A 24,988-nucleotide genomic window follows, 5' to 3' on the forward strand; every position below is an offset into this window, starting at 1 on the left:
CTTGCAACACCTTAAGTAGCTAGGCCTATGGCTAATGTCAACCACAAATACAACAAAAAGACGAGCTAGCTAACGTTAGTTATAGCCCAAAAAGGTATGGCTAGCTAGCTAGCCTAACGTTACCTCTTCGGTTTAGTTTGATACGCTCCCAACTCTTCTTCCTCCTAGGCTCAACATAATCGAACTGTGGCTTCATGGATAACGTGTGAACGTATCTATATGTGTGTCCTTTATGTATTTAGCTAGCTAAGTTACACAAAATAAGTCAGACCAAAAACGTTGCTACCATGTAGATATCAGCAGAGTTGATGCATGTCTAGCTTCAATTCAGCTGTGAACCGTTGAATCAAGCAGCTTTCCAAATACCTCCCTGAACCAAGCAATGGGCCTTGGAACTTGTAGTTTTAGGTGATGCTCAACTTTTGTTGAACTGTTTAAAATAAAAACTACAACCACAATATCGCGTTGGTAGGCCTATCAGATTGGTATGATCGCGAGATCAGTTTTCACAATCACATAAAATAGCTTTTATTCGGCCAAAACAATGTACACTAATACATATGTATCGAATTTATTAGCATATTGTAACAAAATTGTTGAACATCTTTGTTTTTGATAGTTGCATTTATTGTATTTGTCAATCAATCTGGAAAACACGCCCACCGGGTCGAGCTGGAACTGCAAACGCTGGCGACTCGTGGAGGATGTAGGAAACTGCTATTTGTAAAGAAAAGCGTTATTGCTGAGCAACTGAGAGAAGACCAACGTACATAGGCTACTAGGTCTGGGCACCGAGATCAGTGTACAGTTCCATTTGATATTGCAAGCCTCCACCCTAAAAGACAGCGAAATAGAGCAGTAAATAAAAGGTAAGTGAGAAATGCAAGATAATGAAACGTTTTCCACAGCTGTATGATTGTCTTGGAGAGAATGTTGTATTGCTTCCAAGTAAACCAACTGTACAAATGAATAAATAAATGCAGTTCTTGGAATTCCCACTCCATCTTTTCTGTTTTTAGGCCTACTTTCTGACAATGTAACTGGAACAATGATATAATTGGCTACAACGTTTTCATTCCAGGGCATATTTGTGAATTATGAAAGAGCAGATGAACGTTTTAAATTATACAACTCAAAATTCACAATGGGGCTGTGCAGAATGATTAGCCTATAAAAGCTTATGTTTTATTGGCTAACGTTATATAGAGAGAGTAGTGAGACTGGTTAGGCTGGTTGCAGTGTATTGTCATGCTGCATGCATGGCCACTTCTCCAGCTTTTGTGGGCTTGCTGCATTGTTGCAAATCTCCCCTGCCATGTAATCGGCTACTGTGTATCTGAGAAGATAACGCTACTGTAGTGTTTGATTATTTGCTACATTTCCTTTAGTTGATACAATTTGATAGTCTAATGCTTGCCTTTAGCTTTAGCCAACCAGGCTACCCCCAGGCTAGGCAGTACTGGACCGGTCGGGTTATCTGAATGTCCTGTTGTTCCCAGTTAATCAGTGGAGTTTTACGGGCCAGGGCTTTTATCCGATTGGTTCGTCTATTTGTAATGTCAGAGGATTTTTCTGAGTATATCCCTTTCTTTTCGGTCAGTTGTTTCTTTCCCGAGATGAAGCCCTTGTGTGTTCTGTAGTGTGGAGGCTTTATTTTGAAGCCAGACAGCTTGCCTCAGTTGCTTCATATCGGCTCTCTTTGTGTAATGTAAAGGTTTTTTCACCACACAAGGCTTCAACTTAAAAAGTGCTGCCAATGCATCTGAATAATTTTATATTTGTGGTTTAGTTTGGAATGCAGTCCTCTTCATGAGACAATCTCGAACCTCTTTCAAGACGTCACCTAATGTCAAACTCCCATGAATTAGAGGGGTGTTTCGAAAAGAGCTCTCTCTTTTTTTTTTATCAGTAAAGCTCGAGATTCTGCTTTGTCCATTATGCTCATGAAAAGTGATAAACTAATGTGAATCAGGCAGGCGGTGGTCTGTGAAATAATACTATACAAACATTTTAGAAACACAATAGTCAGACAAATTGATTGGCTTACAATAGCTAGAACCTTAATAAACCGATTTATTAAAGAACTTCTGGTACAGCTCCTGCATTAAACAGCCATTTGTCTGTGTGAAACAGACTGGAATTCTTTGAGAGTGGGACAGTGTGAAACAGACTGGTATTCTTTGAGAGCGGGACAGTGTGAAACAGACTGGTATTCTTTGAGAGCGGGACAGTGACCATCTGCTTTTGAATCGTTGTCTCCTCCTGCAGGAATTCAAGTGTTGGGCCTGTGCCACTGATAATCATAGCCAGCACTCCAACTGTAACCACTGGCTGTAGGCAGCTGTGTCCGACTCATTGGATGACTGGAGAGGCAGCACACTGAAGTAGCCTACGCCTAAGTACTGACCCATTTTACCATACTTTAGTTACAGTACTTTAAATATAGTTCTGCATCAATTTGAGAGTATACTGTAAATTATTATCAAGGTCTTTATGCCACTCATGAAGCTCGTTTTAGAGTCTAGTCTCAATGACCTCCTGGTAACAACAAGGTATACAGTATAATGTAAATTATTATCAAGGTCATCATGCCACTCATGAAGCTCTTTTTAGAGTCTAGTCTCAATGACCTCCTGTTAACAACAAGAATATCTTCATTTTTTATGTTTGAGGACTTTGTTGTCCAGCCCTGCCATTGTTTCTTAACAGCCAAGAGGAAGCTTGGGAAATGAGTTCACTTTACTACAGCATTTTGTATGTTGTTCATGAGACACTCCTACTTCACTCTGCCATAGACACTGCCACGGGGCCAGTTCCCTTTTCAGTGTTGTTATAATAGTGTGTTGTTATAATAGTGTTGTTATACACACTAAGAATATAACTGAAGCTTCCACCAGGTCTATTTTACTAGAGGTTTATGGGTTAATTGCCTGAAAGAATAATGGGCTCTTGTTTTCAAGGAGAGGGATAATTAAGCAATAAGGCCCAAGGGGGTGTGGTATATGGCCAATATCACGCCTAAGGGCTGTTCTTATGCACAACGCAACTCGGAGTGCCTGGATACAGCCCTTAGTCGTGGTATATTGGCCATATACCACAAACCCCGAGGTGCCTTATTGCTATTATAGACTGGTTACTAACGGAATTAGAGCAGTAAAAATACATTATTTGTCATACCGGTGGTATACAGTGTGATATACCACGGCTGTCAGCCAATCAGAATTCAGGGCTTGAACCACCAGTTTATAATTGTAGTTATACCATGGGTAGGCTAGTTGCATCTATTCCACCAGCCATGTTATAGAACAATAACATCCACTTTTTCCACATGTAGAATAAGTGTCTCAAACTACATACAATCAACTTCACATCCGTTTTGGGGTGTGACATTGGCCTATTATCTTTGCCAGTATGGATCATTTCTTTCCACGTGCCAGTCTCTGTTTCTGTGTGAGTGACATGGCTATTTTTATTGTCCTGTGAAAATAGGAAGGCCATCTCTGGACAACATTAGAGGTGGTGTCATAGTTAACTTGGAATGGCTAGTTAAGTGCTAATGTCCCTAGTAAGGCCAGAGCCGAGCAAGGTGGAGCTAATGTTTCAGATTCACAGGCTGTGGTCAGTGTATTTACTGAATCAAACATTTTCTTGACTTGCTCTATAATAACCTGTATGAGCTTAACATACACTTTTCCGCTTATGCATGATGTTTTTCTAAAATAAAACATACATGTATTTTTGTGTCTGGAGTAATGTAGCCTCCTTTCACTGCTACCACCCTGTATAGACCAGATCCTAGATGGTGCATGACTGTGACCAATGAATTCAGTGTCCCATGTCATCTACTGATGTCCACATCCTTATGTCTGGCACCAGCCATTAGGGTCACCATTAGTGCAGGTTCCCCATATCCCTAGAGAATGTTATGATTATATCCATCATGACATTGTTGCATGTGTGCTAAATCACCAGTGACCTATATCAATTTAGCTTATAATAATACTATGATTAATAATAATAATAATAATATATACCTTATTGTTCATAGCTGGTCATTTTTCCGTGCTGCTGTTGAATTAGGGATTTCTAAGAACATCTATCAACGACGTTGTAAAAGGATTGGAATCCATTGTTTGCTGTGAATGGATGTGAACGGATGCCCAATCGGGATTCACTTGAATATACATTTTCATTGCTATTTTTAATGTAAACAATTATGCCATGCTGCACTTACAACATGTACAGACATTTGAATGTCAATAGTATTACAGGCATCAATTACAGTCTATACGTTGAAGCCTATCTGAGTAAACATACAGTATGCCCAGCATGTATTTCCATATGTAGGTCATATGGATCATTAAATGGGTCATTAAAGATCCCATGGCACTTATCGTAAGAGTAGGGGGGTTGACCCCGGTGTCCTGGCTAAATCTGGCCCTCAAACCATCATGGTCACCTAATCATCCCCAGCTTACAATTGGCTCATTCACCCCCCTCCTCTCTCCTGTAACTATTCCCCAGATCGTTGCTGTAAATGAGAATGTGTTCTCAGTCAACTTACCTGGTAAAATAACGGATAAATAACATAAAAGATTAAAAAAATTAAGGTCAATGAGCATGTGTATTAAATAAGGGTTTTACGTACTGATCACAATCAGGCTCAGTTTAGGATGCAGGATTATTGCACAGTTTGGTTTTTCTCACAAGCTGCTCAGGTGATAGATGAGCTGTCTAGGTGCTGTCTATGTGCTGTCTATGTGCTGTCTATGTGCTGTCTGGGTGATGTCTTGGTGAAGTCTATGTGCTGTCTATGTGCTGTCTGGGTGCTGTGTGGGTGCTGTCTGGGTGCTGTGTGGGTGCTGTCTGGATGCTGTCTATGTGCTGTATATGTGCTGTCTATGTGCTGTCTACAAGGAAATGTTTTGTGAAGATAGGGGCTCTTTGAGTTAATTTGGTCAAACAGAGTTGGTCTGTAGAGCTTGTTTTCCATAGCCATTCTCCCTATAAGGTCTCCTGTCCCCATACCGTAGCACCCAGCAATACGGTTCACTAACAAAGGGAGACTGTTAGCTATTGTTCAACTTTGCAGTCAGCCTATCTTAGCCTATCCCGGGGGCTCTTGAATGAAACAAAAATGGATGAGATTGCTTATCTCACCTAGACGTATCTCACCTAGACGTATCTCACCTAGACAGCCATGGAAGTGCTGAGTCCTTTGTGATAGTTATTTTGTTCTGTCACCAAATAATAATTTTTGCATTTATGAATTAAGCCATGTTATTACGGATCCATAGTCTAACTGAGATCATATAAGGATATGCTGGTTAAAGGATGGCAATACAAATACTATTCTATGTGAGCAGTTGGCATAGTGGCACATTGTGGTTAGGTAAGCAAGTGACACAATGTGTTTTTCATGTATGAGCACAGGAAAAGTAGTCCGTTCTGGTACAAACTTCAAAGTGAATTCTCTCCATACAGACAGTCAGCATGAAGCAGCAACACGCCCCTGGGAATAAGCCATTGTACCCTCAATGTGTGCCCAGTAGTTTAGTTGGAAGTCTTCCTATTGCATAGTCACATTTCCCCCCAAATGACCAGACTCTGACCGTGTCTGAATACCCATTCTTGCGACCTAAATAGTAGGCCATTTGAGTACACCAAAAAAATTGTTTTATAGTAAGTGACATTTTGACAATTGAGTATACTTGAAATGCCTGGATTTCATACTCATTAAGGCTTTTACAACAGCTGATCAATTAGATATTGGGATGAGCTCCCAAAATGCACCAATTAATGCAAAACAACACAATAGAGCATTCTCATGATACCAAAATAGAAAGTTTTAAGTATGTGAATTCTTTCAAATCTAGTATGGTTTAAATGCCAGGACGTTCTTATAATTTCAGCTCTTCATCTAGTAGGATTCGATGCATACTTTTCCACAATGCAATTTGAAGAGGTGGGCTGCGAGTGATAGGCCCTAGTTCTCTTCAAGTAGCCAAACAATAGAATTGGGCTACCTAGTTGGGAAAATGCCGAATAGCGATTGTGTTCAAATGTAGGCTAAGCCGTTTTTGAATCGTATCGAGTATTGTATCATAGGCTACATTTTAGAAAACAGAAGCCTTTTTAAAATGTATTTTTTACCCAAAGTGGATTTCTGTTTTCATTGAAAAGTGTTTCTTGTTCTCTTGGCCTTTGCCCGAGCTTTTAAAGAAAATACTAAACCACCTTTTGATTTATGAGCGTGTCGGCACCGGGGACTCGGGATGTGACTGAGTTATTGAGTTATTGGGTTTCCCAAAAGCTTCGTAGCACTAAGACCATCTTTCGTCCTTTTAGTTTCAATGGAATTAAGATGATTATTTTTCCTTTTGCTTTTGGGAAAACCAGCCCAGGACTGTTTATTTGAACATATGGATTGGTTTAGTTTGTAGGCGTGGCTACCTATTTAATTATTACATCCATGGATCAACCCTTAGCAGTCATTCTGATCTTGTTCCCAATGAACAGTGCTTTAGTTTATTATGTTGCCGTCCAACGGTTCTGAATTTGCGACACACACCCAACTGTCTTCGTTTGTCTGTGCAAAAGCCTTTTGAGTTGAACATTTGAAACATTTTTGTGCCATTGGATTTCATTCATATATGTTACAGGACTTTGGTTTCACTGATAAATATGTTGAAATGGACCCAAATGATCTGTCTCCATCTTCAGCCCTTTTTAAATAGGATCGATGTGCTATATGGTCTACTACAGTATAGGTCCAATGTGACAGTCTGCCTATAACCAGCCTGAGTAGGCTTATGACTCCATTGGGTCCAATGTGATAGTCTGGCTATAACCAGTTTAGAGAAATGTATCGAATTGAAAAAAAAAACTATTATCAGGCTGGCTAATGTGATGCATGTCCGTTGAATTTGGAAAGATCTACCCGCACTTGACCCCGTCCCATCTACTCAGCCAGCTACTGCGTTGCGGCCGTGGCATACTGCATACATTTTACTAAACGGTATATGCTAAATAGTATGCAACAATGAGTACATAGTATGCTGTTTAAGTATGTAGTGAGCTAGTATTGGTTTCCGGACACAACCAGTGTCTGCGCTCTCTGTTGGTATTGTAATCACGTCTAATATTAGCAAGGGATGTTGTCTGAGGCCACGGTGCCCTCAAGGAATGGATACACAACATCAATTGACATCAATTGATTGTGTGGTTATATAAGATGTAGCCTGCCAGTGATGAGTAATCACCCCCATACCAAAAAACAAACATATTGATGGGATTGCTGTGCAGCCTAGCTGTGCAGCCTTTAAAGAAAGGATCCTTGTGTTTGATCTTTCCTTTTGTGAAAAGTTAGATATATACCTCTGTGTTTTCTGGTCTGGTCTGGCCTGACTGTAAATAATAGTGCAGTCATCTGGGACCAGAATAAGACAGAGTAAGATCCAGTCCTTTTAGTTGTTTATTGCCCTGGGCTGTTGTCTTGCCTCCCTATTCTTTCTGACTGTCGATGCAGCCATGTATCAAAGTAAAGGGCTCTCATTAGCTTTGGGCCTGCTGAAGCAAATAAGAAGATCAGGCAAGCTATTTCATTTATGAGATTTTACAAGCTATTTCATTTATGAGGTTTTACAATCTAGTTCCTTTTAGTTGACAGGAGGCCACATTTAACATGGCAGCCTTTACTGAAACACCTGCCTCAGCATCTTGGATATATGTGGGAGTGCTTGCACAGATTGCCTATGCATTATTTTGTGTGTGTGTGTGTGTGCGCGCGCATCTGGCAGTGATAGGTGGTCTGAGTCAGTAGCCCTGGCCTATGATGGGATAAGGAGGCTGAGGAACTGTTGCATCATGTGACCATGGCGCTACTTGGAGGATCCATGGTCACAGGAGAGAAACACATTAGAGACCCCCGGAAGAGAACGCTCCATTCATATGTCACTTTCGCTCAGAGGGAGCCTGAAATCTGATTGGTTTAGCGAGGAGTAAATGATTTTGAATGGCTGGAATGAGATCACTATACTACTTACACAATTTGTCATGTTGTATTTAGATAAAGTAATGCTATGGCTTAGAAGGGGATTAGCCAAAGAGCTGATTATGCTAGATTCGCTTGTGCTTTCTCCAATTATTTTTGTCCTTTAAGGGATGACTTCATTGTCTTGGCTGGTAGGAAACCATCCCCCCCACCCCCCATGTCAGAGAGCTGGATTGTTCTGAGCTGACTGTGCATGCTTTTTGTAAAAAAATATTATTATTATTATTTATGACAAAAAACACAAGGAAGGGGTAACATTAAAGTATCAGAACATGAAGGGCAAACAATACAGCATCAAGACACTATCAAACATGTGACTGTGAATGCTTTGTGAGGAGGAGAAGGCATGAGAAACAGGAAGTAAGCTCAATGCTTCCTGAGGATGGCCTTCGCTCGTCTTTCAATCCCCTTGGACATGAGGTTAGATTGTTACACTGCATTTGTGATTTGAAAAACTACTCTGTGTTTTAAACATATTCTCACGCAGTAACAGTAGGCAAAACAAGCACATTTTCAACAATGTGTATGATTAGCTTTTAACCTCTTACACGGAAGTCAGTTAAGAACACATTCTTATTTTCAATGACGGCCTAGGAACGGTGGGTTAACTGCCTCGTTCAGGGGCAGAACGACAGATTTTCACCTTGTCAGCTCGGGGTATCCAATCTTGCAACCTTACAGTTAACTAGTCCAACGCAATAACGACCTGCCTCTCTCTCGTTGCACTCCACAAGAAGACTGCCTGTACGCGAATGCAGTAAGCCAAGGTAAGTTGCTAGCTAGCATTAAACTTATCTTATAAAACACAATCAATCATAATCACTAGTTAACTTCTTATGGTATAGGGGATGCTTGCTTCCCACTTGGCCAAAAGCCAGGGAAAATGCAGCGCGGCAAATTCAAATAAAATGATATTAAAATCAAACTTTCATTAAATCACACATGTAAGAGACTCAATTAAAGCTACACTCGTTGTGAATCCAGCCAACATGTCAGATTCTAAAAAGGCTTTTCGGCAAAAGCATAAGAAGCTATTATCTGATGATAGCACAACAGTAAACAAAGAGAGTGGCATATTTCAACCCTGCAGGCGCTACACAAAACGCATAAATAAATTATAAAACATGCCTTACCTTTGACTAGCTTCTTTTGTTGGCACTCCAATATGTCCCATAAACATCACAATTGGTCCTTTTGTTCAATTCCGTCCATATATATCTGAAATGTCCATTTATTTGGTGCGTTTGATCCAGAAAAAAACAGCTTCCAAATTGCGCAACGTCATTACAAAATCTCAAAAGTTCCTGTAAACCTTGCCAAAACATTTCAAACTACTTTTGTAATACAACAAGGTATTTTTAAGCATTAATAATTGATCAAATTGAAGACGGGTCTATCTGTGTTCAATACAGGAAGACAACAAACCAACGCTACTTTTCAAGTCTTTCGCAACTCTCAACAGTGTTACGCAGTTCCTAGATGGCCGTACATCTTCATTGCACAAAGGAATAACCTCAACCAAATTCCAAAGACGGGTGACATCCAGTGGAATCGGTAGGAACTGAAAACAACCGCCTAAGAAATATTGTTTCCCAATGAGAACCCACTGAACAGACAGAGACCTAAAACAAACAATTCTGAACTGTTAGTCCTCTGGGTTTTGCCTGCTACATAAGTTCTGTTATACTCACAGACATGATTCAAACAGTTTTAGAAACTTCAGAGTGTTTTCTATCCACATCTACTAATAATATGCATATCTTATATTCTTGGCATGAGTAGCAGGAAGTTGAAATTGGGCACGCTATTTATCCAAAAGTGAAAATGCTGACCCCTATACCTTAAGTTAACTACACATGGTTGATGATATTACTAGATATTATCTAGCGTGTCCTGCGTTGCATATCATCTGACTGAGCATACAAGCATACAAGTATTTAAGTATCTGACTGAGCGGTGGTAGGCAGAAGCAGGCTTGTAAACATTCATTCAAACAGCACTTTAGTGAGTTTTGCCAGCAGCTCTTCGTTGTGCGTCAAGCATTGCGCGGTTTATGACTTCAAGCCTATTAACTCCTGAGATGAGGCTGGTGTAACCGAATTGAAATGGCTAGCTAGTTAGCGCGCGCTAATAGTGTTTCAAACGTCACTCGCTCTGAGCCTTCTAGTAGTTGTTCCCCTTGCTCTGCATGGGGCCCAAAAATACCGATTTCCGATTGTTATGAAAACTTGAAATCGGTCCTAATTAATCGGCCATTCCGATTAATCGGTTGACCTCTAGTCCTGACTCTCTGCGGTCATTAAAGATCCCATGGCACTTATCGTAAGAGTAGGGGTGTTAACCCCGGTGTCCTGGCTAAATTCCCTTGGGAATTTCACCAGGTTCATATATTAATATGTTGTGTGATTTGTTATGCATGCCTGCATCCTGGGAGAAGGGGAGTGTGTACTTACGTTTTGCCCGGCGTGCTCGTGCTCAATTCATTTTGATGCACTGAGAGAGGTAGGCACGCTTTTTTTGTCTTCATAAAAGTTTGACTCTTTTAAGTACAAAGTCATACACACAGTGTTTTGTTCATGAATAATGATGTATATTTAGAGGTTACTCATAAGTGGATGGTATTGTTAAGATGCACTTGTAATTGTACTTTTTAGGATGATATCAATATTCTGAATTCAACATGTGGTTAATAGCTAGCTAAGGTATTAGCTATATGTGTATGTGTATGTGTGAACGATGGCTAGCTCCTCGAATGATCCCAGTCCCTCCTATTGTGCATCTGTTGTAGAAAGAGGCGACGATTCTCAGAACACATGTGCTCTACAAATGTTTTATTTCCTTTTGGATGCAGATGCAGGATGCAGAGAGTCAGTTCTGCTTGATTAAAACTACCTGATCTCCAAAGTCCACGTTTATAGTCTCAATCAAACACACACAACGCAGAGTTACAGCGGTGCAGTATAGCACCGGCTACACACGCCCTCACCGACTCGTACCACAACACTACAGCCGAATGGGAGCCAATTAGAAAAACTACAAATTCTAGCATATTTTTCATAAAAACAGCGCTGAAACTCTTTCTAACGACTGTTGACATCAACTGGAAGCCCGAGGAACTGCAATCTGGGAGGTATTCCTTTCGTATTCCCATAGACAGCCATTATAATGAGTGGTGAGCTCAAAAAATACATTCCCAGATGGATTCTCCTTGGGTTTTCACCTGCTATATCAATTCTGTTATACTCACAGACATTAACTTCAGAGTGTTATCTATTCAATAATACCACTTAAATGCATATCCTAGCTTCTGGGTCTGAGTAACAGGCAGTTTACTTTGGGCACGTCAGTCATCCAAAATACTGAATACTGCCACCGGCCCACAAGTAGTACCTGTTATGGCTGCGATCCCCGTACAGGGATCAACATCAGGGGAAATTTCAGAGTGACAACTAAAAATACAACTTCCTAACATTAAACATTCTTGAAAATGCAAGTGTCTTACACCCTTCAAAAGATTAGAATCTTGGTAATCAAACTTCGTTATCCAATTTAAAATAGCCATTACAGAGAACAAATACCATGCTTTTGTTTGAGAAGAGCAATCAACAACAGAAACATTTTCCGCCATGACAGTTTTTACACATTCACATCTGAAGGTAAAATTATCACTTACATTCTGATATCTTGCTCTTATTTCTCATCCTGAGTGACCCATTGATCAAATGAAGTGCCGTTTTCTTTGATAAAATCCATTTTTTTTAGCCTAAATCAAAACATTTTGTAAACTGTTTGTGCCGTGAATTCCATCTCTATCAATTTTTTACGGAGCATTCGGCGTGATTCGCCCCTGTAAACAATCGTTTATGGTGGGTTTCAGTGCATTCCTCTGGATGTTTGCAACACAGCCAAATAATGTTTGTTTTTTTGCGGGTAGTATTGACCGAAGTGAGCTGATTTGAAGACAAGAGCAATGACTACCTTACGCACCAATAATTTTAGCAAAGCTTCATTGATTGACTATATTTCTGCCCAATGACCACTGATCTTCTTGAAATCTAGCTGGGTAGATAGCCAATGAGCTGAGGTAAACGCCAGTATGTAATGGTTTTATGGTTGGACCACAATTCCTTGTTGTAATCGCATGCGTAAGGAACTCCATTCTCGCCTTGACGATCAGAGGAGTTGCTGTAAGGCTTTTTTCTGAAAGTTGTAGTTTCAACGATTTCATTGAAGATATCATGGCGAATAAATCAGGAAAAGCGAAGTCAAACTCTAAAGTGAAAAAGTGAAAGTGAGACAGATTTTTTTGTTTGAGGAATTGGAGTGTTATGATTCAAACGAACTGAGGAGCTGTTTCTGCAAGGACAGGACGTACTTCTGGACGGGTAAGTGCTAATGCCGTTTTATGAAATATAAAAATATATATATATTATATATTTCATTTGCAATGAAATGTGTAGTTTGTGTGTGTGTGTATATATATATATATAGTAACGACGTTCGTCTGTAGGAGGAGAAGCGAACCAAAAAGCAGCGTGGTGGTTATTCATGTTCTTTAATGGAAAACTGAACAATACATGAAATAACTCAAATCTACAAAACAACAAACGGAACGTGAAAACCTATACAGCCTATCCTGTGACAACAAACACAGTGACAGGAACAATCACCCACAAACACACAGTGAAACCCAGGCTACCTAAGTATGATTCTCAATCAGAGACAACTAATGACACCTGCCTCTGATTGAGAACCATACTAGGCCGAAAACATAGAAATGCCCCAAAACATAGAAAAACAAACAGACTGCCCACCCAACTCACGCCCTGACCATACTAAATAAATACAAAACAACGGAAATAGAGGTCAGAACGTGACAGTACCCCCCCCCCAAAGGTGCGGACTCCGGCCGCAAAACCTTGACCTATAGGGGAGGGTCTGGGTGGGCGTCTGTCCGCGGTGGCGGCTCTGGCGCGGGACGCGGACCCCACTTCACCATTGTCTTAGTCCGCCTTATTGTCCGCCTCCGTGGCTTACTCACCATGACCACCCCTCTCAACGACCCCACTGGACAGAGGGGCTGCTTGGGACAGAGGGGCAGCTCGAGACAGAGGTGAAACAGCTGCTCGGGACAGAGGGGCAGCTGCTCGGGACAGAGGGGCACTGGCGGCGCTGGGCAGACGGGCGGCACTGGCGGCGCTGGGCAGACGGGCGGCGCTGGCGGCGCTGGGCAGACGGACGGCGCTGGCGGCGCTGGGCAGACGGGCGGCGCTGGCGCCGCTGGGCAGACGGGCGGCGCTGGCGGTGCTGGGCAGACGGGAGGCTCAGCTGGCGCTGGGCAGACGGGAAGCTCAGCTGGCGCTGGCAGACGGGAAGCTCAGCTGGCGCTGGGAAGACGGGAAGCTCCGGCAGCGCTGGACTGAGTAGCTCTCGTAGCGCCGAACAGGCGGGAGACTCCGGCAGCGCCGGAGAAGAGGAAGGCCCTGGTAGCGCCGGAGAGGCGGGAGACTCCGACAGCGGCGCCGGACAGGCGGGAGGCTCCGGCAGCGGCGCCGGACAGGCGGGAGGCTCCGGCAGCGGCGCCGGACAGGCGGGAGGCTCCGGCAGCGGCGCCGGACAGGCGGGAGGCTCCGGCAGCGGCGCCGGACAGGCGGGAGGCTCCGGCAGAGGCGCCGGACAGGCGGGAGGCTCCGGCAGAGGCGCCGGACAGGCGGGAGGCTCCGGCAGAGGCGCCGGACAGGCGGGAGGCTCCGGCAGCGCTGGAGAGGAGGGAGCCCCTGTAAGGATGGGCCGGAGAGACAGCCTGGTACGGGGGGCTGCCACCGGAGGGCTGGTGCGTGGAGGTGGTGACGGATAGACCGGGCCGTGAAGGCGTACTGGAGATCTTGAGAGCAGGGCTGGCACCAACCGCCCTGGCTGGATCTTCACCCTAGCCCGGCAGATGTGGGGAGCTGGGATATAGCGCACCGGGCTAAGCACGCGTACTGGGGACACCGTGCGAACAACTGCATAACACGGTGCCTGACCAGCACCACGCCCGCCACAGTTAGCACTGCTAGGAGCACTGTAGTGCTGAGATGGCACAGGACGTGCAAGGCTAGGGAGATGCACAGGAGGCCTGGTGCGTGAGGCTGGCACAGTCTTCACCAGACCCCTCCCACGCACCTCAGGATGAGTATGGAGAGCTGACCCCGGTGCCATTAAATCCCTGACACGCTCCGTCGGGCGAATGTCGTGCCTCATGCACCAAACCAGCAACTCCCTCATATCTCTCTCCTCCAATTTCCCCATTAACTCCTTCACAGTCTCTGCTTCGCTCACCTCCAACACCAGCTCTGGTTCTGAGCTCCTCCTTGGCTCCTCACGATAGACGGGGGGAGTTGGCTCAGGTCTGACTCCTGACTCTGCCACACTCCCCCTGTACCCCCCCCCCCCCCCCCCCCCCCCAAGACATTTTTGGGGCTGACTCTCGGGCTTCCGTCCGCGCCGCCGTGCTTGCTTCGCCAACCTCATTCTCCTGTAACCTTCCGTGCACTGTTCCATCGAATCCCAGGCGGGCTCCGGCACTCTCCCTGGGTCGACCGCCCACCTGTCTATCTCCTCCAAAGTTGTGTAGTCCAGATTCTGCTCCCATGTCCCAAAATCCTGATCTCGCTGTTGCTGTTCCTGCTGCTGCTGTTGCTGTTGCCCGTTACCACGCCGCTTGGTTCTGTTGTGGTGGGTGATTCTGTAACGACGTTCGTCTGTAGGAGGAGAAGCGGACCAAAAAGCAGCGTGGTGGTTATTCATGTTCTTTAATGGAAAACTGAACAATACATGAAATAACTAAAATCTACAAAACAACAAACGGAACGTGAAAACCTATACAGCCTATTTTTTTTTTTATAAAAAATTATTTATTATCATCAATACCATTCATTCTTTACAACTCATAATTTCCATACAAACTCAAATAGTGGTATTTTAATTTAAACAAAACAAAAACCCCAAACAAAACCTCAGGGGAGCATCTTCCCTCCCCGTCATCCTACAAACTACCTTTCCCTATCTCCCCGTCCCTAATCTATCCCCTTACAAATCTAAATGACACCCAGCCCTAAACCCCCCTTCCACCTCTCCCGGGCAGCATGCTGCCCCCACTTCCTCTCCTCCCTCTTCATCCTCCCCCTCAAATCTCCTTCCACCCTCCTCACTATCCCTTCCACCCCCCAATCTCTCCCTGTCTTCACCATGTTCTGCCTGGCTTCCCACAGCCCCCGTTTAAAGAGACTCATGAGAAGCCAGAGCAGAAACCTGTCCCTATCCGTCCCTCTCGCTCTCCCTACACCTCTCTCTAACCTGGCCCACGTCAATACAAAATCCCCCCTTACCAAACCTAACAACACCCGTGCCCTAGCCCATACTACTCCGGCAAAGGCACAGTCCCAAAAGACATGGCGCACAGTCTCCTCCCTGCCACAAGAAGATCTTGGACAGGTGGGGGATTGCACCAAACTATACCGGTACATAATGGAACGTACCGGCAAGCACTTATGGAGGCTCAACCAATTCAGGTCCTTGAGCCTGTTGTCCAGACCCCGCGCCTGCACTCCCTCCCAGACCACTTCCGAGATGCCCACTACAGGTGCCGGACTCCCTGCCTTTCTGACCTCCTCGTACAGGTGCCTGTGATCTAAACCTACTCGGGCAACTTCAACCTCAGGGTGCTCACGCAGCCACTTGGCCGCATGACCAAAGTGCCACGGCAGCTGTTCCGCCCGAGGACCCGTGTTAGACCACACCATTACGCTTCTCGCCTGATACGAGAAGAACACCCGCAGGAGGTAACCGGACGGGTGTATCACTGGATGAGCAAGCTCCGTTAACAAGAAAGAAACAAAAATTGCGTCCAGCTTGAGGGGGAAATGTGGTACCCCCCTACCTCCCTCCCCGATGGGACAAAGCATGCGTGCCCTGGCGACCCACTCGCACCTGCCACTCCACATGAACTGAAACACAAGCCTCACTAGAGGCCTCCTCAGACTAGCCGGCAATGGGTAGATGTACGCCAAATACAAAAGAGACGGCAACACATCCACCTTTAGAACCAGGACTTTGCCCATAAAAGACAAATACCTAGCCTTCCACATTGCTAGCTTCCTCTGTACCACTGCGATACGCATGTTCCAGTTTAGCGTCGCTGAGCCGGAGGTCTCAAAATGGACCCCGAGAATCCTCAGGGCCCCCTCACAGAGAGATAACCCCCCGGGCACATCCGTTCTACCGCGCCATCTTCCGAAAAACTTGACGGAAGACTTTGCATGGTTCAGAACTGCTCCCGACGCTCGGGTGAAATCCCCAAAGATTGCAAGGGACCTTGTCAGGCACGAGTCCTTGCACAGCAGCAAGGAAGTGTCGTCGGCGTACTGCGTCATCTTAACACGCAGCCCACCACTTCCAGGGATCAACAAGCCTTCCACCCCTGTGTCTGCCCTAATGGCAGCCCCCAGAGGCTCCATGTACAGAACGAAGAGGAGAGCCGAGAGTGGGCACCCCTGCCTGACCCCAGACGAGAGGTCAAAAACGTCACCCAAGTGACTATTTACACTAACTCGGCACCCCGCTCCGACATATAATGTACGAATCCATCCTATGAACTTCTCCCCAAATCCTAATCGACCTAACACTCTGAATAAAAATGATCTATTCACGCGATCCATTAAAGGCAGTCCTCTATCTTCAACCCAAGCGATGGAGTCCCTGATTAACTGTAGGTTCCATCTAATAGAGCGGCCCTCTACCCCGCACGTCTGATCCTCATGGATGACGTAGGGAAGGGCTGTGCGCAACCGGTCTGCTAAAACCTTTGCAAGTAGCTTGTAATCTACACACAGCATGGTCAACGGCCGCCAGTTGCCAAGGTCTGTTACTTCCCCCTTCTTATATAAAAGTGACAGCACACCAACAGCCATTGATCCCCCCGGGACCCCCGTCTCAAGGATGGCCTTCAAGACTTCGAGGACCACTGGTCCAAGTATACCCCAAAACTTGAGATAAAACTCAGCCGGCAGCCCATCTATCCCAGGCACCTTCCCTTTTCCCATCCTCCTAAGAGCGCTCTCAACCTCTTCTAGTGAGATCTGGGCCTCCATCACTTCTCTAATGTCCTCCGGCAACCGCCTGGACAAGTGTTCTAAAAACACATTTCCCTGCTCTACATCTATTTCCCTTTCCTTAAATAAACCTTGGAAATGATCAGTTGTCACCCTGACCATATCCTCTGGTTCTCTAACTATACTACCATTTTCTTCCCTAACGCCATGCATTACCTTCCTACTCTGTCTGGCCCTAACCGACTTAAAGAACATAGCAGAACAAGTCTCATGGTGTTATAGAAAGCCACTATGCGCACGCTCCAGGAAAGCTCGAGCCTTCCGCTCCTGCAACTCCCTGAGCTGCGCCTTTAGGGTTGCGGATCTCTCCCAGTCAAACGACCCGCCGAGGTTGCCTGCCTCGTACTCGAGTTCAATTAACCTTTGGATACGATCCACCTCCCTCCTCTCCTCCCTTTTTTTCTTCTTGCAATACCCTATTATAAAAGCCCTAATCCTCACCTTAACTAATTCCCACCACTCTAACACCCCGTCGCACATGGACCGGAGACCCTCAAGCCTCCAAAAGAAACCATAAAACCCGTCAACAAAAGCCTGCTCCTCCAGCACATCCCGATCTAGCTTCCAGTACCCCCTACCAAAGAGGCAGACTGGCGACCCCACCTGCAGGAGCACCCCGTCGTGATCCGAAAAGAAAACAGGCAACAGCCGCCCAGACAACTTACCCAAAGACCTAGGTACGAAAATATAGTCGAGCCTCCGCTCAACCCCCCTGGAGTTGCGCCATGTAGGACCGTCCATTTTCGGAGTAGTGTGCAGACCACCATCTACCAGACCATGGCAAGCCATTAGCCTGGCAATGGCGCCTGCACTGCTATCCCCCCCTCTTCCTAAATCTGTATTAAAATCCCCCCTATCACTAATTTCCTATTTGTGACACACAGGGGCGTCAGACAGTCCACCATCTCCCTCCTGTCTGCCACCACCTGTGGTCCATACACCACCACTAATCTAAAATTACAATCCCTTATCGTGACATCCACCCCTATAACCCTCCCCTGCATTACCACAAAAGAATCCTCCACTTTAACCTCCCTGTGCCCACACAAAATCCCTACCCCCGATGAGTGCACCCCCCCAACACCCCAAACCGACTCCCCCTTGTCCCACTCCCTCTTAAACCTATTAACATCCCCTCCATCCCTCAGGTGAACCTCCTGTAAAAAACAAAAATCAAACCCCACACCCTCCAAATAACTAAAAACCGCCCTCCTCTTAACACAATCCCTTAAACCCCTTACATTTAAACTAACAAAAGTAAAATCAGACCCCATGAAAGAATAAAATAAAAACATGTAATACACTCAAATTCTAAACCCAGACAGAAAAAAACAAAAACAGGAGACTCACCCGATGCTCCCCTGCTCCATATCTACCGGTGATAACACCATCTGTACTCCCAACATCCCCCCCCTCTTCCTCCATCTCACCAACCCAGGATGCAGGAATAGTGTTTGGCTCCGGGGTGCCCTGCACCCTGGGTCTACCCCCACAATCCTCCCCCTCCCCAGTGCTGCAGCTGGATTGGAAAAAAATTTGGGGAGGCTGAGTCCCCAAACAAAAAACTCCCCACCTCCTCCTGTACCCAGTCCTGAGTCCTGTTAGGTGTGTCCCCACCCAACAGATATTGAGAGCCTGTGGAAACCAGCAGCAACCCAGAGGTTTCTCCCACCCCCATCACTCTCTTGGCCATCCCCTCCCTCTCACTGTCGGCCAATCGCTCCCTCCTCTTCATTCTCTTCTTTGGTGATGACGGCAGTGGAGAGATACCACCCCCCCCCCCCCCGCCAGCTCCTCCACCATACCCCTCATCTCTTCCACCAGGGCACATTCCCCCCAGTCCACTTGCTCTTCCACCGTCTCCTTCTCCACCACTCCTCCATCGCTTTCTTCTCTCTCATGCTCCTCCACTCGGTTGCCTTCTTCCGCCGCTTTTCCTGGTTCTCCTACTCCCGTGCCTTCCGTTTCCTTCTCTCTTCCTTCCGCCGCTTCTTGCTCCTCCTCCTTCCTTGTGGCCTTCCCCTCTGGACCTGTACTCTGATCATGAGGCGTGCTTCCTTCCCCTCCTCTTCTTCCCCCATCCCCCGCCCCTGCTCCCCCCCAGCCGCAGACGCATATGACCGCTGACGGGCCGGGCACCCCCGCCACAGGTGTGCTGACGAGCCACACCCATGGCACGTCTTAGGCTTGTCACAATCCCTCGCCTCATGATCCTCAGATGCACAAAATCTGCATTTTCTTGTACTGCATGAGGCGAATATGTGACCGTAGGCCATACAGCGTCTGCAAAATGGGGGCTGACGTGCATAAAACAACGTCCCCCTGTCAGCCCCTAGGGAGAACATAGCAGGAGGATGGAGGTAGCCACCATGTCCCTTTGGGTCCTCTCTGAGGAGGGCCTGGAAACCTCTCCTCCCATTCCAAAACCCAAGGGAGTCTTTGAGGTGCCTTGCTGAGGAGACGTTATCCATATATCTCCCCAGAAAAGCCCTCACCTCTTCGTCCTTAACGTAAGGGTTGTAAATGTTGACAGTTACAACCCTAAAATTATTCTTCGCCAGGCTTGTTATTTCGTAGTGGCACATCGGCCTCTCACCTCCCACTGCTCTTGCCCTTCTCAGGATATCATTGTGTTTTACCTCTGTATATAGTGCCACGTCGTATGCTCCCTCCAACGAGTTGCCTTGGAAACAAAACACGTCCTTCACCGTCAGCTTTAGAATCCCCATCAATATTATCCTTCCAAAAGATTCCCGTCCTAAAGGCTCCATCTCCTTTTCCTTCCAAGCAAACCTAATCGTGTTAGCCAGCCCAATCCCAGGGACCGACCGTGTTGATGTATTTAGCACCATCTCCGCAAGGAGAATGGCGCTCGTTCTCTTCTCTTCCAAAACAAGTGAAAAGAAAAAAACAAATGACTGAGCCCTATCTGGTGCAAAACACAGAGACAGGAACAGTCACCCACAAACACACAGTGAAACCCAGGCTACCTAAGTATGATTCTCAATCAGAGACAACTAATGACACCTGCCTCTGATTGAGAACCATACTAGGCCGAAAACATAGAAATGCCCCAAAACATAGAAAAACAAACATAGACTGCCCACCCAACTCACGCCCTGACCATACTAAATAAATACAAAACAACGGAAATAGAGGTCAGAACGTGACATATATATATATATATATATATATATATATATATATATATATATAACAATGGCCTGAGTTGAATAAAACACCTTAGTGACTGTTCCCTCTGCTCTATACAATCAATACATATCTGTTTATTTTATGTGATGATAAAAGGCTCATACAATACAAATATCTTTTTAATGTTTTCTTTCACAGTGATAGCGACTCCGACTGGGAGCCCCCGGTGCCAAGCTGCCCACTCTACCTGTGCCCCCAGTGGTGTTCATATGCCACAGTTCATTACTGCAGGCATGACTGTGCCTCAGGGCCAAAAGGGCACAGCATGGAGGCATCGTTGTGTTCTGTGTCACATGAACTGCACCACTTGTTCAGTTTGCCTCTGCTTTACATCAGAAAGAGACTGCTATGGGACATGGCACTGGCAGCAAAATATTGTGACGGGGACATCCAAGGGCTGTACTGTTTTTTTTAAATATATTTATTTTCTAATATTTTTTAAAACTTTTTTTTTGTGTGTGTGTGTGTGTGTGTGTGTGTGTTAGAATTGCTTTTTGATATGTTGTATATAGTTATTTGCACTGTTGTATATAGTTACAGGTCATTTCACCAATTCAGCCACTTGGGTACATTTGGGCAACTTGTGTGGGACACCTGGGTGACTTCATGCTAAATGTCATGTAGCTCACCCATTCCTGAAGTTATCAGTCGGAAACTTTGCACACCTACAGTTGCCCTCTTGTGTTATCCATCAAAATGATCTCCAGCATCCTATCTGACTGTGTGGCTATTCCAGTACATGTGAAAGATGATACTACAACAATAAAAAACAGAACACGTATGCTCCTTCTTTCTCTTTTCTTCCACCATATCTACTGTGTTATATTCTCCTACATTCAATTAACATTTCCACAAACTTCAGAATGTTTCCATTCAAATGACACCAATAATATGCATATCCTTGCCTCTGGGGCTGAGCTACAGGCAGTTAGATTTGGGTATGTCTTCAGGCGGAAATTGAGAACAAAGGGATGCAGCCATAACAGGTTTTTAAGAAAACTTGAAATCGGCCCTAATTAATCGACCATTCCGTTTAATCGGTCAACCTCTAGTTTGGAACTCTTATTGGTCTATTAACTCATTTACCATATGGTGATGTCGCCATGGAAGTCCGAAAATCCCTCCCACAAAAACAGGCTGAAATTTCAGGCGGTGTTTTCAAACAGCTCTTACACTAAAAGGGCATTATAATAATGTTCACAAGTTCACAGTATTATTCCAACCTCATAGTGTAGAAATATAGATAAAACAACAGAAAATCACATTTTTGACTTGATATGGAATTTTGTTATCAATGTTCATAAATTTCAATTCTTCTAAATGGTCAGCAACCCAGAGTTTGTAAAGTTATGGTTTAAATGAAACAGACAGAATTCCCAGCTTACAAAAGTCAAAACAAATGTTTATTCACGAGAGCTCTGCAGTTCATATACAAAGACATTCCTTTTATACCATGCTTCTTATTTACGCACACACATGCACACTAACATTAGGAGAGCTGTCTTCTCCAGAATTCTCACCACTCTATATTACTACCCAGACGACAGTTCCATTCCTCCAAGGTTAGGGAAAATTTAGTGTAGGATGCAGTATACAGTATATACATACAGATGAAGTCGGAAGTTTACATACTTGTAGGCTGGAGTAAATTAAACTCGTTTTTCAACCACTCCACAAATTTCTTGTTAACAAACCATAGTTTTGGCAAGTCGGTTTGGACATCTACTTTGTGCTTGACACAAGTAATTTTTCCAACAACTTTTTACAGATTATTTCACTGTATCACAATTCCAGTGGGTTAAAAGTTTACATATACTAAGTTGACTGCCTCTAAGCAACTTGGACAATTCAGAAAATTATGTCTTGGCTTTAGAAGCTTATGATGGGCTAATTGACATTATTTGAGTCAATTGGATGTGTACCTGTGGATGTATTTCAAGGCCTACCTTCAAACTTAGTTCCTCTTTGCTTGACATCATGGGAAAAATCAAAAGAAATCAGCCAAAACCTCAGAAAAATAATTGTAGATCTGCACAAGTCTGGTTCATCTTTGGGAGCAATTTCCAAATGTCTGAAGGTACCACGTTCATCTGTACAAACAATAGTACGCAAGTATAAACACAATAGGACCACACAGCCATCATATCGCTCAGGAAGGAGACGTATTCTGTCTCCTAGAGATGAATGTACTTTGGTGCGAAAAGTGCAAATCAATCGCAACAAAGGACCCTGTGAAGATGCTGGAGGACACAAAAAGGGGGAGGCTTGCAAGCCAAAGAACACCATCCCAACCGTGAAGCACGGGGGTGGCAGCATCATGTTGTGGGAGTGCTTTGCTGCAGGAGTGACTGGGGAACTTCACAAAATAGATGTCATCATGAGGTAGGAAAATTATGTGCATATATTGATGCAACATCTCAAGATATCAGTCAGGAAGTCAAAGCTTGGTTGCAAATGGGTCTTCCAAATGGACAATGACCCCAAGCGTACTTCCAAAGTTGTGGCAAAATGGCGTACGGACAACAAAGTCAAGGTATTGGAGAGGCCATCACAAAGCCCTGACCTCAATCCTATAGAACATTTGTGGGCAGATCTGAAAAACCGTGTGCGAGCAAAGAGGCCTTACAAACCTGACTCAGCTACACCAGCTCTGTCAGGAGACATAGGCCAAAATTCAACCAACTTATTGTGGGAAGCTTGTGGAAGGCTACCCGAAATGTTTGACCTAAGTTAAACAATTTAAAGGCAACGCTACCAAATATTAATTGAGTGTAACGGCTGTCGTGGAAGGAAAGGGGAGGACCAATGCGCAGCGTTCATCTTTTTAATAAAGTTGACTGAACACTGAATAACAAAACAACTAAGAAACAACCATGAACAGTTCTGTCTGGTATAGACACACGAAGACTGAAAACAACCACCCACAAAACACAATGGAAAACAGGCTACCTAAATATGGTTCTCAATCAGGGACAACGATTGACAGCTGCCTCTGATTGAGAACCATACCAGGCCAAACACAGAAATAGAAAATAATAGACAAACTAACATAGACAACCCACCCAAATCACGCCCTGACCATACTAAAACATAAGACAAAACAAGGGAACTAAGGTCAGAACGTGACATTGAGGGTATGTAAATTTCTGTCCCACTGGGAGTGTGATAAAATAAATAAAAGCTGAAATAAATCATTCTCTCTACTATTATTCTGACATTTCACATTCTTAAAATAAAGTGGTGATCCTAATTTACCTAATACAGGGAATTTTTACTAGGATTAAATGTCAGGAATTGTGAAAAACGGAGTTTAAATGTATTTGGCTAAGGTGTATGTAAACTTCCGACTTCAACTGTAGGTAAGATCATTTCCTTTTGAATTTCTCATCAAATGTAAAATGTTCTTGTTTTGATAAATTTAATATAGTGAGTTAGGTCTGCTCTATATCCAATTAGCATACCCCCTGAGTCCCTTCCCTGTTTCACACCTAGTAGGTTGGTGGATGGGATTTCCAGCTCTCTGTAACCTATAGTGCAACCCGTGGATTTGTCTCCTCTATACCATGTTTCTTGTAGGATGACAATGTCTGTATTTCTGATTTCTTTGGTGAAGTCAAGGTTCCCGCTCTTTAGGCCAAACGCAGATGACCTCAGGCCTTGGGTATTCCAGGAAGATATAGTGAAGGCTTTGTGTTCCATAAAGTGTCCAATGTTGTTGGTCGTGGTTTGGCCTCAGACCAGTAAGTGTTAGCAGAGCCTGCTGAGCATCTGGTACATTGCCAATGGCTTGGGATAGTGTAAGAGTGGGGGTTGGGCCAGTTTGCCTGCTCACGGCCTGGGCGTATGTGTGAGTGGGCGGCATGGGGTGGGCAGGAGGGGCATAGGTCTGATCTGAGGGGGCCTAAATGAGGTGTGGGCATGGTTGACTTGTGGGGTATTGATTGGTTGGGGTGTGGGTGTCTATTGATCTGTTGCTCTTGTGTGAGGTGTTGGGGCTGCGGTTGAGGGCGATGTCCTTTAGGGTCTTACCGAAGGTGGGCACTGCTTCCTTATATAGGTGGACCTGGTCATAAAGGCTGTTCAAGTCCAGGGTGGAGTGGTGGGCCAGTTAAACATTTGGTTTTGAGGTACAGTCACGGGAAATACTTGCGTTTACCCGCTGAATGGTAGCAGGGTGGAAGTATTATTGTGGTAGCAAGGTGGAGATAACCACTTGTGCGTTTGGGAAAGTAGAAGAAGCTTTTTCAATCAATCTCTCTCTTGCTCTCTCTCTCAGGATGACATATGGTTGGAGTGAGTAGCGTAGCAGAGATGAGTCTCACATCATGGTTCCTGGTGAGCAGCGGGGGCACTCGTCACCGTCTGCCCCTGGAGATGATCTTCGTCGGCCGAGACGACTGCGAGCTCATGCTGCAGGTGAGCATGGCTCCAATTGATACAACACGTTACAGCATCACGTGATACAACACAACCTTTTACAGCATCACATGATACAACAGAACCTTTTACAACATAACATGAACAACACAACCTGTTACAACACAATCTTTTACAGCATCACATGATACAA

The 24,988-nt window shown here is 44.8% G+C and overlaps 1 protein-coding gene across 2 annotated transcripts in view; it reads left to right on the forward strand.

The window, feature by feature from the left end:
- The first annotated feature begins 669 nt into the window (after positions 1-669).
- Positions 670-24,988, forward strand: part of LOC139381672 (centrosomal protein of 170 kDa-like) — a 101,130-nt gene continuing 76,811 nt past the window's right edge. The window contains exons 1-2 of one of the 2 annotated variants that reach the window (XM_071125356.1): positions 670-869; positions 24,695-24,834. In XM_071125356.1, the coding sequence (XP_070981457.1) occupies positions 24,703-24,834 (132 nt within the window). In that variant the 5' untranslated portion in view covers positions 670-869; positions 24,695-24,702. The remainder of the gene's footprint in view (positions 870-24,694; positions 24,835-24,988) is intronic. The other variant, XM_071125357.1, reaches the window with a different exon arrangement.

Source organism: Oncorhynchus clarkii, chromosome 23 (genome assembly GCF_045791955.1).
Source record: "Oncorhynchus clarkii lewisi isolate Uvic-CL-2024 chromosome 23, UVic_Ocla_1.0, whole genome shotgun sequence".
NCBI classification, from domain to species: Eukaryota; Metazoa; Chordata; class Actinopteri; order Salmoniformes; family Salmonidae; genus Oncorhynchus; species Oncorhynchus clarkii.